The sequence below is a fragment of the Stegodyphus dumicola genome, chromosome 3 (assembly GCF_044657685.1).
Source record: "Stegodyphus dumicola isolate Sdum_Otavi_A_Nest chromosome 3, ASM4465768v1".
NCBI lineage: Eukaryota > Metazoa > Arthropoda > Arachnida > Araneae > Eresidae > Stegodyphus > Stegodyphus dumicola.
Genome location: NC_140770.1, coordinates 150648664 through 150664360, shown reverse-complemented (window position 1 = coordinate 150664360; position 15697 = coordinate 150648664). Strand labels below are relative to the sequence as shown.

The 15697-nt window shown below is 32.7% G+C and overlaps 1 protein-coding gene across 2 annotated transcripts in view; it reads right to left on the bottom strand.

The window, feature by feature from the left end:
* Positions 1-15697, bottom strand: part of LOC118183618 (calcium homeostasis modulator protein-like) — a 74148-nt gene that overhangs the window by 8944 nt on the left and 49507 nt on the right. For both annotated transcript variants that reach the window (XM_085813474.1, XM_085813475.1), the window contains exon 4: positions 6294-6397. In XM_085813474.1, coding sequence (XP_085669600.1) covers positions 6294-6397 — 104 coding nt within the window. The remainder of the gene's footprint in view (positions 1-6293; positions 6398-15697) is intronic.

Sequence of the window (15697 nt, the reverse complement as noted above, 5' to 3'; positions counted from 1 at the left end):
TTCGTCAATCGGCCCTGTAAAACGGGAGATATAAAACTATCCTCTTTTTTTTTTTTTTTTTCCCTCCCGCAGTGTACATGCACATGTATATAGACCTAGATATTATAAGAGATAAATATGCGTAGAGAGAAAAGTCATACTAATTATGTATAAAAGATAATTAAAAATACTCCATCATCTTTCATCCCCCGCCCTCATATTAATTGTACAGATTTTTATGTATTACAGAAGAAATTTTGAAAAGGATATATTTCTAAAGGTCTGTTTTAGCACAGCAAGATATAAAAAAAGTTATGAACAAATATTATAGTAAAAAACTGAATCATAAAATAATTTAAATTCATTTCATATATTTGATATATTAATTTTTACTATTCAAACAACGTGGTTAGCTAAGACAGGGTTTTTAATTTGAAACAAATACGCATATTTTTAAGTGTGAGTAATTTTGTATATAGTATATTTTGTTCGTAGTGATTGTCGGATTCCTGTACTGTTCCACTCCGAAGCAAAAAGGGGCTTGATAGTCTTTGGGAAGCAAGGTGTTGATTTATTCGAAGCATGTTTCCATTTTAGATTAAATATTTCTTACAAATGAGGGATGGTTTCATCGAAGTTTGATATGAACGCGGTATAAGTGGTTTAATATGTGTACCGAAAGTAGGACTTCGAAAACTTGCATCTGCTCATCGAGTTTCGTATACATACTGCGAAAAATTGTTGCCATGTAAAGCAACGAAGTACCTTGCTGCTGTTCTTTAAAACAGCCATGGATACTTAAACATATCTCCATAATTTCGGATGTTGTATAGGATCCCCATGTCAAACTGACGAATTCCTTTTCTTTTGCTCTTTTAAATAACCATAAACGCTTAAAACTAGCGCGATATTCTAGGAATGCGGCACCAGATAGCCATGTTCAAGAAACAAATTATCATGCTTCTGTTCTTTAGAACAACTATGGACGCTTAAACATAACACGAATTATAGGAATGCCGCACAAGATAGCTATGTCAAAGCGACGAATTGCTTTTCTTCTGTTCTTTAAAATAATCATGAACAACTAACCCTAGTATGACAATGTAGCACCAGATCGGCATACGAATGGGACGAATTACCTTGCTCCTATCCTTTCAAGCAACCATAGATGCTCAAACCTAGCACGATATTCTAGGAATGCCTCACTGCATCGCCATGTCAAAAAGAAGAATTACCTTGCACCTGTCCTTTGAAACAACCACGATCGCTTTTAAACCTACCTCAATGTTTCAAGAACGTGGCACCGGATCCAATGGACAGCCTGCCTGCCGGAATAGGAGTGTCGATTATATGTCAGTGTCGTTGTCATTTTCCTCCGTATCGCCGTTCTGCAGTGTCGATCCTGTGCCATGGCAATTCTACGCGGTTTCAATCCTATGAACGTAATTCAGTATTATCTGGCAGTTAATTGTCTTATTGCAAACGAATAAATACCACTCTTTGATGCAGCAATATTGTGCAGATTGCACCCCAAAGGTATTGGTGGAGCATTTTAGCAACAGAATCCTGACTGAAAATTATAACCAAAGAGATTTCCAGTTCTTACGAGTCTAGACTAATTTTTGTGAAAATACTTAATAATATGAATAGTGTTCTGTGTTTATAAATAATACTCGCACTTTGGAAAAGTTAGAAATAAACATCTATACTAGCATCCAGAATCTAACTAAAAAAAGCTTCTTAATATGGTCTAGATATAAATGAAATACGTAAACAAATTCAATGTACTAAGAAGAACGTCATTAGCAACATAGTATATTGTAAGCAAGAAGGTGTACATTTATACATAGAAACAGTAAATGTAGATTAATGTGTACATTTACTGTTTCTTTGAAGATTTCACTTTCAAAATTGAATGTACTGTATATGCAGTGCTTAAATTCATTCAGAATTCAACTTCAGTACACCTCGGCTTTTACAAGAAAGCACGTTTTTTATAAAACCTAATCGTGTTATCAGCAGGAAATTCTGCTCATTTATACAACATTTCTTTTAACTTTATCGTACAATATAATCGCATTATCAGCAAGCATTACTCTTTTAGTCGAGTAAAATTTCTTATGGCACTTAGTAATATATACAGAAGTAGTTCCTTTGAATGTACGCCTGATGCGGGAATCCTTGAGGGGGCCACATGAAGAATAAATGTATTAGTATTTTATTTTTTCTGTACACTCTTGTTTGAATTTAATTACTCATTATTTATTTCCACGTTTTGAGGATATTCCTCGTGACCTAAACGCATACAGTCGGACATCTTGAAATATCCCTGTAACTTTCCAAACACATCCTCTCTGCAGCTTATTGTCCCCTCCCAAGACGTCTTCGCAAGGTCGCATCGACAGTGTATGGTACGTCCTACTTACCGTATCTTCAGCAAATTCCATAACATCCCACTACTCCCAAAACATTCTCCTAATTTGTATCTTAGTATATGCCCAGGACATTCTCGCTAAGTATCTTCGACTGTGTATGGGTCCTTAAGACTTAAATCTTTTATATATCACCTTGCAGTAAAATTCTCAAAACCTCTTTATACGATTACGACTTTAATGACCCAAATAATAGTAAACGGCCTATGGCTGTACTTAGTACCCATATTGTATAACTTATTTAATCTCATATGTACCTCTTAATATTGTGTTATAGATTTAAGGTTTAATTATTACTAGTGCACCAAGAAACTCGCACTACTTTGCCTATTATTTATACGAATGTTTTTTCTGCATCACGCTATAGCCAGCTCATTCTTCCTTTCTCGGCCTTCCCAGATAGCACTTAAGGTCTATTGAAATTGACGGACACTTTAGTCTTTTTAGAAATTTATCCTTTAATTTATCTCTTATCTCTATTCTCATAATTTTTAAAAATATTAAAAACATGATTTAATTATATATATATTATATATAAATTCTAAATATATACTAGTTACTCATGACAGTATTCGAAATAACATATCTGTTTTACAAGGGGTAGGGTCCTTGACCCAGGCACCCTGGTGCTACACCGTTTTCTCAGTGCGTCATAATCATAGTAGTATTTATTTTATTTTTATATAATTTTGTTCACGACTTTGCGCTGTCTTTTATAAAGTTGCAGAGTTTCTGACTTAAAAAATTAATCAGTAAAATACATAATATTACAGATCCTTGTTTAGTACAGTCTACTTTTCTTTTCGAAGCAGGAAATAACGAAAAATCAGCTAGGCTATTGCCGGGATTCACGCACAGAGTCGTAACTAGGGTTTTCAGCGCCCGGAGATAGCTGAAGATTTCTCGCCCCCTCTTATTTGCCTAGAATGGAAAACATTTAATTCTAAAATTTCGTAACATCAGTTTGGCGCCCGCCCCCGAATTCTACGCCCAGGAACAGAAGCCTCCCTTTAGCTACGTCCCTGTTCGAGCACCAGATCTTCCACTTACTATCCAGACGTCTGCTATCAATTACAACGCAAAAGCACACTATGAGAGGAAGGTGAAAGTTCTTTACATTTTTGGCTATTTAAGGGGGACTGGTAACAGAGGAGGCGCATTCGCCAGATGGTTGGGAATTATTTCCACCACATTTTTAGTTGAAAGCCATTTGTAGTCTGTTAGATTTTTCAAAACGATAAACACAGGAAGTCAGCGATCCTTCGCCGTAATTCGAAATCCGAATCTTCCAACTGTTAAGGTATCCGACCTCGTTCGGGTACCATTATTTTAAAAATGGTTTTTATTTTAACTATAAACGTATTAATTTGAAGATAAGCATATTAATGAGTGAAAACAATTTAAAACGTAATGCTAAGTAATTTTAATTTTGAAAAATAATGAAAAAAAAAGGGTAATTTTTGCTTAAATTTTGCCTTTACTGCAACAACCACGGTGAACAATGTATATATAAATATGCAGTTTTTTTAATTTGTATTAAATTTACACTTGTTTTGTATGCAATGAAGCAAAATAATTAAGAAATATTCATATATTCCTGAGGTATGTCAAAATGTATAGTATTTACTGTATATTTTCCCATTATTGCAGCCCACCAGCGGCCGAGCGGTAAAGTCGCTGAACACTGGTAGTTCGGTCCGAAGTTCGAATCCCGCGAACGGGCTGGCTGCATGGGTGTTTTCGTGGTTTTCCCCATGTGTAACGTGTATACGAGCCAGTTTCCTTTATAAAATCCTCCACGAAAGGCATCTTTTTCCTTAGGCAGATAGCCCTAGTATGCTTTGCCGTAATTAAATACACCAACACCTATTATTGCATCCAAAATGTAAAAATAAAAAGTAACAATTCAACTTCTAATTAATATTTCTAAAATCTTTTGCATCAGATTATATGAAACATGTATAGAAAGTATCATTAAATTTTATCCATAAAATTTCGAGTTATGGCTGTTACCATTGGCAATATTTACAGAAAAACATTTTTCAGAAAACAAGTTTAAAGTTTTCATAAAACAATTTCTTAGTGAAAGAAGCATCCCTGACAATTAAAATTCCCCTGCTTTGTAACTTAACACCTTGTTTTTTCTTCCCACACTTTGCAATTTTTCTTTCGAACAAAGCGTAATTTTTCTTTGGGTTTTGTAAAACTTGTGGAATGCCACCAAAAGTCATGATTTTGCACTTTATCAAGTTTTCGAATTCCCTGCTCAGTGTAAAATTCAGGGCACATACCTAACCTTGAAAATGCTTCAAGCAAACCTATAAATCCATCATTAAATAACACAACACTTAAATTTGCTCCAAGCATTAATATTCGCAAGTTTATGAATGTTTCTTTCGGAACAATTTGCAATAAAATGCCATTAAAACATTCCTTGATATTTTGAGTTTTGCCATGTAGACACTTTTTAATAACTCTTGTTTATATAGTCAACTCCATATATGTAGGTTTAATTAAATTCAAAATATATATTGATATACCAGAGGTTTTTTTTTTTTTTTTTTTTTTCCTTTCTGATTTTTTTCCTGATTTCTGCAATCACACATTCATAGTTGCACCAATTCATTGAATATTGAGGAGGGCATTGGCTTCAAAGAAGAGCTACAATGGAACAAGCAGTTAGTACAACCTGCTGCATCTCAATTAAGTTTCAAACATGACTTCTAATTGCAATCCCTAATTCTGCAGTTTATCAATAAAAGAATCAGTCAGTTTACCTTTTCCTTTCAATTCAGGAGCGGAGTTTTTTACTTTTCGTAGTCCACTACCAACCCTTTTCTATACATGTTCAATGCATTCCACTTTCTTGACCGAATCTTTGCCATATATAGCTTTCATAATATAATAGATCATTCAAACAGGGAATAAGCACCAACTGCTTCCATACCCGAAGCTGCTTCTTTATAATTTGCAGAACAATTATATTACACTTTACATATGTCGTGCTGAAGATTGCATGCCATTCTGTTTATTTTGTTGAAAATGATGCAAAAATGTGACATAGCTTTCAAATCAAGCACTTTGTCAACGCTGATCGACAAAGCAGCAACACATACATTCAACATCGAATACCCTCTGCGCCAAACTAAATACGAAATTAAGGGAAAAAAACTAACACCAGATTCTTAAAATGTATTACAAAATATCTAAACTTAGTACGCAGGTTTATAATTTACAAAATCTTGATGATAAATAAAGTTTCTAAATAGGTATATCTATTTAAATGCTCACTTCCGGCCCAGAATATTGGAACTTCCGGTTTATTCAGTTACAGAAAAATGCTTATAACTTCAGTTCTAATTAACCTATCAACAAGCAAAAACTTGTATTTGATAGCTAAAGATGTATTCTTTAAGATAATGTAATAAAGTAAAAATCGAAATTTTGACCGAAAATCGTCTTTTGTACGAGGTCGGATACCTTAGCCGAACCTGCTACCTCTTAAACCGCGAAGAAACCCAATGAAGAAGGCGGAATTTCCTTGTACGTTTTATTAAAAACATATTTATCACTGACCAACAGTGCACTTTACTTGAAAAAAAAACTGATGTTTTATTATTTCCTTGCAATCCCATTGATGCTGATAAAATTTCGCAGCACGGAGAAAATAAGTATATTGTATGTTTTAAGAAAAACCTTTAAAAAGGAAAGTAGCTCATTAATAAACATGGCTTTGTTAATAATTCTCATGCCTGGTTTTTGACAAAGACTGGAGAATTTATCAGTTTTTTTATCGTTTCCTATAACTTCCTCGGTACATCTAACAATCAGTGCACTTTGTTGACAGCTAATTTGCATGCAATTAAAATAGTTATTTCTTACCGTCATCAGTTCTTCAAACTGTTGACGCTCAGCATCACGGTATACACTCAGATATCGACTATGCACAAAGGTCATATGATCCATGCAGCGACTTAATATCATAACTATAAGAGAAGGAAAAATATAATAAGCAAAAAAGTAATATTATAAAAAAAACTTCAATATTTCAAATCTGTGTTACTTTACATTCTTTAGGTATTATTTTCTTCTTCTTTAACGGCATTAATTCCAATCCAATTCTTTCTAATACTTTTGAAATTCTGACATTTTAGCTAATTGTTTTCCTTAATAGATGGTGCTACAGTCATTTTCTCTTTGCTTCTTCCCCCCCCCCTCAATTGCTTGGAAATAAATTAGGTTAGTGCTTCTCCCACTTTTGCAAAATTTCTATGCTTCTGAAAAAGAACTTGTACTTCATTGCCATTGAAACTCATAAACTGCATTCCCAATGTTGGCCAATCTCAGGCAGCTTTTTGGTCTAATTTTAAAATCGTGTTAATACTTCAGAAATAAATTGAATGAAGTGGGTTCCAAAGAACCTTGTAGTAATATGCTTAATGACATCAAACCATGGTACTTACATGTTAACGCCACCGCACTTACGTATTAACGCCACCGCAGCAGAAGTTGCGCTGATGCGCCAATAAAGAGCAATCCTGTTGTTCGCACGCAGTTATATTTTGGATTCCTTTTCGCCTTGTTGTTTGCTGATTTTTGACGCCATTTTTTAGTGCTACGAAAATGCGTCTTTGGGATTCGCCAAACACAGAAGAAGATGAAATTTTATTTTTTCAGGAGCAAAATATTTTACAAAAAAAAAAAAAAAAAAAAAGTACCAATTCGCATGATATGAAGCTTTATTTTGGTAAACGTACGTTTTAATTTAAGACAGTGAGATCAGCAAGTGGGACTTAAAAAAGACAACTGGTTTGAAGGAAGCAGAATTCCATTTTGTTCAGCTTTGAGATTCATATACTGCTGGTGCGAGGAGTTGACGTTTTGTGAAAAGCAACTTGATTTATCGCATAAAACTGTTATAGATTGGAACAATTACATGCGTGATTTATGTGTCTTGGATATGGAGAATAAAACAAACAAGAAGGTTGTTGCAACTCAACTCTTGCTGAGATCCGATGGCTGAGGGACGTCATCTCGAACTCTGAACTCTGAAGATCGCACGAGAACTCGGAACTGAGAAGTCGCACGCTGCGTCGTGCGAACATTTAAACCTTTTTCATTATGTAAATATTCTGTTAACCGTTTTGCGTCTTCATTAAATATGTTTGTGTAAAGAAGGTATTTATCATTTATGGATTATTCCTCTCAAGATTTTGCAGATAGAGATGAACAGAAGAAATCAGTTCCAGCCCTATGGCCCTGGCAGAACCCATTGGAACAAGGTAAACAGTTTTGTTTTACCTTGATTAATTAGTTAGAAGTAACGATAACGATAAGGATAAATAATAATAAAGGTAGGTAGACCAGATCGCATTGTGGAAATTGATGAAAGTTTGTTTACCAAGCATAAAAATAATTGTGGTCGAGTATTACCCGAACAGTGGGTGTTTGGTAGTATATGTAGAGGAACAATTTCGTTTGTTGTCACTGCTCCTATTAGAACTGGCTCTATCCTTTTTAATAAAATTATTGAAAACGTTGCAGATGGTACCACAAATTTATTCTGACTGTTGGAAAGTTACCAAACAAATAGAATAGAAAAAATATCTAATTATACCTGTTCAATCTTTGTTCATTCCTACGAATTATTGTCTTTGCAGTTAAATAGAAATCTAACTGAAATCAAGTACATAGACAAAAGATAAAATTTCAATAAAAGATTTATTAAAACTATGTGTTTGTAGCACAATTAAAAATTCACAAATGCTGGCCACCGCCGCATTCTGGGTTTCAGGAACTAAAATATTTAAAGCAGAAAAACACGATACTAATTTCACTTATTAACTCGGTTCCGACAATGGGAATTCTAATCTTATGTTCTAACCTAGTGGTAGTTAAACTAGATGAAAGTGCGACCCCATAAAATTGCAAACGGTTTCAATTTCCAGACCCCAGCCACAGCGTAGTTATATACCATATAACGTCTTGCTTGCTTCGCTATCATAAAATGCATTCCACGTTAAAAATTTTTCAGTGAATTATCACGAAGTCCTTAAAGTACTACAAAGCCAGGCGAAGGGTGTAAAGAACGCTTTATTTACTCAAATCTGGCTTAAATCAGAAGGTAAAGAACAACTTAAAAATTAATGAAGTTAAATAGGTTAACTGTCGCGCAATTTGGGTCTGACTCGAAAGTCGACGTAAACAAGCTTAATTGCAAGAATAACTCAACGCCGAAGAAAATCTAATCGCCAGAGAGTCAAAGATATCAACGTGGACTTAAAGCAAGCAGAACACGCTCTAATTTCACCTTCCAAAACCTTGCCTTAATTACTTTCTTCTTTCCAATGCATCTGAATACATGCGCACTAGCCCTCCAGGCGGCAAGGCCGTATATATGCGTTCGAAAATAATGGCTTTCATAACGGCAAGGCAGCATATATGCGTCCAACTATTTTGGTCCTCATGGCGGCAAGGCAGCATATATACGTAAACTTAAATTTTGGCACGAAACGGCAAAGCAGCAAATATACGGCCTGTCTCAGAGTGCCCTTCCCTCTCTGCTCTTAATGTAAACTGACAGGTGATAATTTTTCTCTGCGGGAGGTAATTGAGGAGAGGAAACTATCTATTCGCTAGGAGCAAATGGGTTTTATCGTTAGGTTTTGAATAACAACTCGGAATAAATAGCTCGTTCAAAACTTCCAGCTGTTCTGTGCTTATACTAGCTATAGTAAACTTAAATGTTTATGTTCGTAAAGAGAATTTTCATTTTCCAGCCTAATTATTCTCCAAATTTTAGATGCAGTTTGGCAAAATGTAATTGGAATTAAAATTAAAATTGCAAGAAACTGCAACAATATTTTGAATTATGTGATTTCAATTATATTGAAATTGTAATTAGCTTCGCAATTACTTTGCAATTACAATTAGAAAGTAAGTACTTTTTAAATGCAACAATAATGTATGTAATTGCATTTTAATTCTTAAGTCTTACAATTACAATGCAATGATAATCACAAACATTATAATTATATAATCTAATTACAATTACAAATTTTATTGCATCTAATCACAACTACTGTAATATTAGCTAATTACAACGTAATTTTAACTGTAATTGCAGTAGGTAATTATAACTACGTAATTAGGAAAGTAATTGTCTCTGATAATTAGAATTACTTAACCTAGTGAAATTATGATCATAATTGTTATTCTAAGTGTAGTATGCAATTGTAATAAAATTATGCAATTACTAAGTAGCTATAGTTAAAAAGTAGCTGTTTTTTTAATTACAATTACAATTTACGTAATTTCATTTAAATTACAATTACTCTATATTTGTGAACTCAAATTTCATATTCAATGCAACTGCAATCATATAATCTAATTACAATTACATTGTAACTCCAGTAAGTAATTATAATAATGTAATTAGGATAGCAATTGTTTCTGATAAAAGCAGTTACGTAGCCCAAGAAAATCATGATCTTAATTGCAAATGTAATTGTAGAATGCAATTGAAAACACATAGTAATTGGAATAATATTATGCAATTATCTTGTAATTGCAATGTAACAATTTTTAATTACATATACAATTTACGCAAATGCATTTTAATTATAATTGCATTTTAATTGTGAAATCTAATTGAATAAACAGTATAACTGTAATTATATAATCTAATAAAAATTACAATGCAATTGTAATGACCTCTTAATTAAAATTGCGCAGCAGATGATTTTAACTATTTAATCAGAAAAACAACTGCCCCTTATAATTTCAGTGACATAGGCTAAGGAAATAGTGATAATATTTGAAAATTACAGCCAATAATATTATATTCGAAATGTTTCTGCATTTTGGATAATGAGTTTTTAAATAATACAACGGGATAATCACCTATAAGAAAAATATTAATATTTTCTGTCATGTCTTCTGAATCATCTTTCATATATTGTAGTTTTCATATATTGTAGTTTTCATACTTTCATATATTGGTACCAGCATAAATTGGAGTTTATTTAAAGGAAATATTTTATACAGACCGAAATGCACATAACGTTAGTAAGCAAATATGTATGTTTATGATCTTCGATATACATGTGAACTTAAATTACAAGATTAAGGGAAAGCAAGCAAAGAGTTGATGCCAGTGCAAAGGGATGTTTTCGTTAAGGATTTGTTACGGAAAGCTTGTCTTGTTTACATTACACAAGAAATAAATCATAAAAATTACATTTATCCTTTTCTTTCAGAAAGGAGATCATTCAGGACTAAACTAAGTCTCATAATTTTATCCAACCTATTGCTTTAGTTGGTAAAAAAGGATTCTGATCAGCAATCAGTATGCTTAATTGCTGTGCGTACTAGACATTTTACTAAATCCATTTATTATGAATTACCGCCCAGACAGTAAAGTGGTTCGTGACTCTGGTTGCCGTACCGAAGAGCCTGGGTTCGAATCCCGGATAGGGCATGAATGTAATTTTTTCGTCCTCTTCATAGGTGGCAACGGTGGCCCACGTAATAGTTCCCTCCTTAATAACATGACCGGCCTTAGTAGTGATCAATGTCTATAAACGGCTACGACCTGCCATTGGAAAAAAAAATTACGAATTGGTCTTTTATTCAACATAACACACGTTTTCCATAAATAGTTAAAATGCATTATTCAGTTACAAGTGAAAGTACTTGCATGAACTATTTTCCATCATTGTTTCACATAAGAACAAATAAAAGTATAATTTTCTTATGCACCTGTGATTGTTATATTATTTGGATTACGGTAAAGACTGCAAAGATGCTTCTGTGGAGGACTTTCTAAGGGAAACTGGCTCATGTTCACATCACCCATTAATAAAAGCAGGAAAAGATCTTTATTTAATTGAATGCAACGAAACGTTTAAGAAGAATGATGAACTCATAGAGAACTTTCTAAAATAAAATGATTTGTATTCATGTTACACATAAGGAAACCCACGGAGCTATCTAAACATTTAGATTGTTTGCCAAAATTGGCATCCGATTTGAACTAGTAGTATTCAAAAGCCGACTTATTACTCTGCTTAGCGAAAAATCTAATTGCTTTTGAAGTTATATTGTAATTCAAACAATCATTGTATTACAATTATTTTTTTAATTTTTTTCCCAATGGCAGATTGTGAACAGTTACAGTGTAACACAGTCCATTAGTCTATACAAGGCCAGATGGGGTGGTCTCTTTATTTAAGAGGCACCTAATATGTGGGCCACCATCGCCTCCTATGAAAGGATGAACAGTTATAACCATGCCTTCTCCGGGATTCGAACCCAGGCCCTTCGGTATGGCAGTCAGGCTTCCCTAACCACTATACGATCTGGGCGGCACAATTACAATTATAACTGCATTAGTTGTAGTTTTAACTACAAAGTAACTACAATGAATTACCAGCTTTTCTCAGTCAATAACAGATAGCTTAAACTTTAAAGATAAATGGAAGGTCTTATAATTTGTCGAATGGCAATATTCTAAGACAGTGTAGTCTCCAGGATGTCGATTACTACTGTCAAAGTTTAATTACAGTGTTACATTTCGCATACTTGCAGGACTTGCCCAAAGGCTGTTCCAAGATTATTTTTGTTCATCTCATCCATTAATTTTGGAGACAGAATCATGTCTAGAGACATTTTTTCCCGAGGACAGTATTTTATATAATAGAAAAAAAAAAAAATAATAATGCGTCTCCCTCAAGGTGCAGGAAACAACGAGTACTGATAAATTTAATTGAAATTACAATTATAATTCTAGTTAATACAAAAACTTTGTATTAACTATGTTACTTTAACGGTTAGAATTACATTATAGTTCTAATGGCAAAAATATCAAATGAGTGTTATAGATTAGTATACTTTTACTTATCACAATATTAAACTTTTAATACCGTTTTATTTTATTTAACTTATCACAATATTGAGCTTTTTAATACCGTCGGTACTGAAAAAATGTTTTACTACTGTCATGAAATGTATATTCGATAATATTTTCTCATTGATGTTTTTCTTATATATTTTTCTGCATAATTCATAAATGTTTGCAATGGAAATAATTCTGAGGATTTTATAATACTTCTAAATTTTCATGAAATAAAGTTCCATTAAGGTTTACTTGAAGGAGACTCTCAGTGCAAGCACTCGAAAAGAAGTTATGCTACATTTACATATTATGAAATGGTTGAATGTACAGTATTTACTTGTAACAGCGGTGCTCAATATATCGCGTTTTCTGAAAGAATGCATATGTTGCCTAAAATCGAATTTAAATCACTATAATCAGAATAATTGGCTAAAGTATTAAATTGTAATTTTTACAGCATCAATCGAATTAGTGGATTTTATTGAAGATAAAAATGTGTTGATATTGACAACCTATATTAGTTTTTGTACTATAATGAATGCTAGCTAGTAGCTATATGAATACTATATTAGTTTTTGTACTATAATGAATGCTAGCTAGTAGCTATATGAATACTATATTAGTTTTTGTACTATAATGAATGCTAGCTAGTAGCTATATGAATATAATGAATGTATTATAATGAATGCTAGCTAGTAGCTACTCTAGCTAATAGCTAGAGTAAAACTCAGGATATGGTAACATTAAATAAATAAATAAAATAAAATAAAATAAAAAGAAGAAGCAGAAAACGAAAGCGAAAAAAAAAACTGAATACATTCGGAAAAAGAAGGCTTACTATGGTGAAACATTAGAAACGTGTAGACAAAGTGTTAATACTATATGTGAGAAAATACTAAGGACAAATTGAAATACATCATAGCTACGTTTGGTGCTTTCTATATTATGTGTATCAGTATTAATATAAGTACCGAAAAATACTTAAAAAATAGGTATTTTCGAAAATTTAAAGGAACAAAATTGCAGTCTGAAAATTTATAGCATAATATCTCAATGAAATTTTTACTATCAAAGTTTTTAAATTTAGAAGATTTAAAATAATTTTTAAATCAGAAATGCTATAAAGTTGTTATTATTATTAATATTACTTTTCTTTTAATTAAAAATGATATCAAGTGTCTACTTCCTAAAATTAAATTTGCATTGCTATTTACTTAACACATAAATCAGCTCGAAACGAATTATAACATTAAAAGGTCGAGCATTAGTTCTGCATTTCTATTGTTAGTAACATCCTCAGTAGAGTCCTTCTAAAAATTTTTCACTGTTACATTCATTTCATTCTATTGGGTTCCGCTAACATGCGTATTTCTTCCTGCCGTCTTGAGAAGAGAAACGCAGCATTCTGCAGAGTCTAAGATATTTAATTTTCCTTTCAATTTATTCAATTTGTAACTGTTTAGTAAACTGAGTTACTTAAAAGCGATAATTATATTTCTAAATTTTTATTTAATTTATGAAAAGATGTAATACACGGGTCTAATTCGTGCCTTCCTCGCATTTTAAGAAGAGAGAAAACTATATATCGTAGTTTAACATTACCTATTACGCAGGGTCTAATTTCTAAAATTTCATAGCTCTATGGAAGACCGTCCGGAATGATGACAAAAATACATACATAAAATAATAAAATGTCAATGATTAAAATTAAATAAAATGTTGAGAAATAAATAAAAATATTAGCAAATTAAATAAATTACAAAAAGTTAAATAATAAAGTAAATATCCGATTTCAGCCCAGCTCAGGCTGGAATTACGGTTTCATTGAAAAACAGAGAAACACCGGAGGCGGTTTCCGGCTTTTTCAAGCACCAATAATGGGAATAGAAAGAATGCTAGATAAAGCATGAGAACAAGTAAGAAAAACACGTTTCTAAACAACGAGTGTCCTGCCTGTTCTTACGAAATAAACCCATATGCGGTCAGGTCGTAAATTTAGAACCCCTTTTTTCCTGGGGGGGCTGAAAAGTAGGGGATAATCTTGCTCCTGCTATTGACAAAATGTGGGGGTCGTTTAAACATCTAACTTCTCTACATTCAGTTTTATACAGAGGAAAATACAAATTGAATTCTTCGAATGAATGCAATTTTGTACAATGAAAATGTATTACTTAACGATAAACTGTAAGATAAATAACATTTTTTTTTTTTTTTTTTTTTTTTTTTTTTTTTTTTTTTAAAGCCGTAGGTGTAGAAAGACAGATATTTGTTACACGAATGAATTTGTGGTAAATATTGAGTTTTTCATTTCGAATGCTATGTTCCATGTATGCGAAGTAGCTGAGTATGTGAGATAATAGTCAAAACCGAATGGCTTTCAACCTTTTCACTGCTAAGGAATGTTTCTCAATTACAATGTGGTCGCTGCTTTTTAGTTAATTTTCTAATGACATAAAGAATAACTGTTTTTATTTGAGACTTATGAATGAAATAACGCAAACTAGACTGCAGAAAATTCTTAAGATTGAAGTTAAATAATACTGAAAAATTTTGTGTTTTATATGTAGTAGTATTAACTACTACTATAATCCTTAAATGGAATCCTTAAATTATATATATCTATGTATAGGTATATATAAATGGAATCAAATATAGAACAAGGTATAAAATATTTTTATTATACAATGTTTATTACCGTACGTATATTTACGTAATATCAATATAAATAGTTAGTTAGGTTTCGTACATATATAATTTATTTTTATATTTGTATTTTTTGTATTAGATTCAGTATTGTATACGTATCTGACGTTTAATTTGTTCTCTTTTTGGGTTACGACTTTAAGTGAGGAAGAATTGTTAGGGCCTTCATAGGGATTACATTATATACAATCAGTTAGGACCCGACTTTTCCTTTCTTTTAATCATTATATATATTGAAATACTACTTGATAAGTATATATAAAATATAGCAGTTTTTTAAGCTACTTATTTATATATCTATTGTTATCTGGTTTGTTTGATTATAACAAAGCATTCGACGGTTATTTGCCTAAGGGTAAGGGTGCCTCGTAGAGAACTTTCTAAGCAAAACTGACTCTTATGCACGTTACACGTGGGGAAAGCCTCGAAAACGCCAATACAGCTGATCCGGATTCGAACCCCGTATCGACCTGCCAGAGTTCAACGACTTTAAGCTCAGCCGCTAGTGAGCCCCCCCCACACACACATCCACACATATACATTAAATAGTATAAGGGCGAGTCAAATGAAAGTGAGCCAACCCCTCCTCAGCAAGAATGGTTCGGTCCATCATCTGCGGCGCATGCGCGTAGCACAGAGACAGCCTTCATTTACGAAAGTGGCGCGAAAGTGTGAGGTTAAAGTTCTT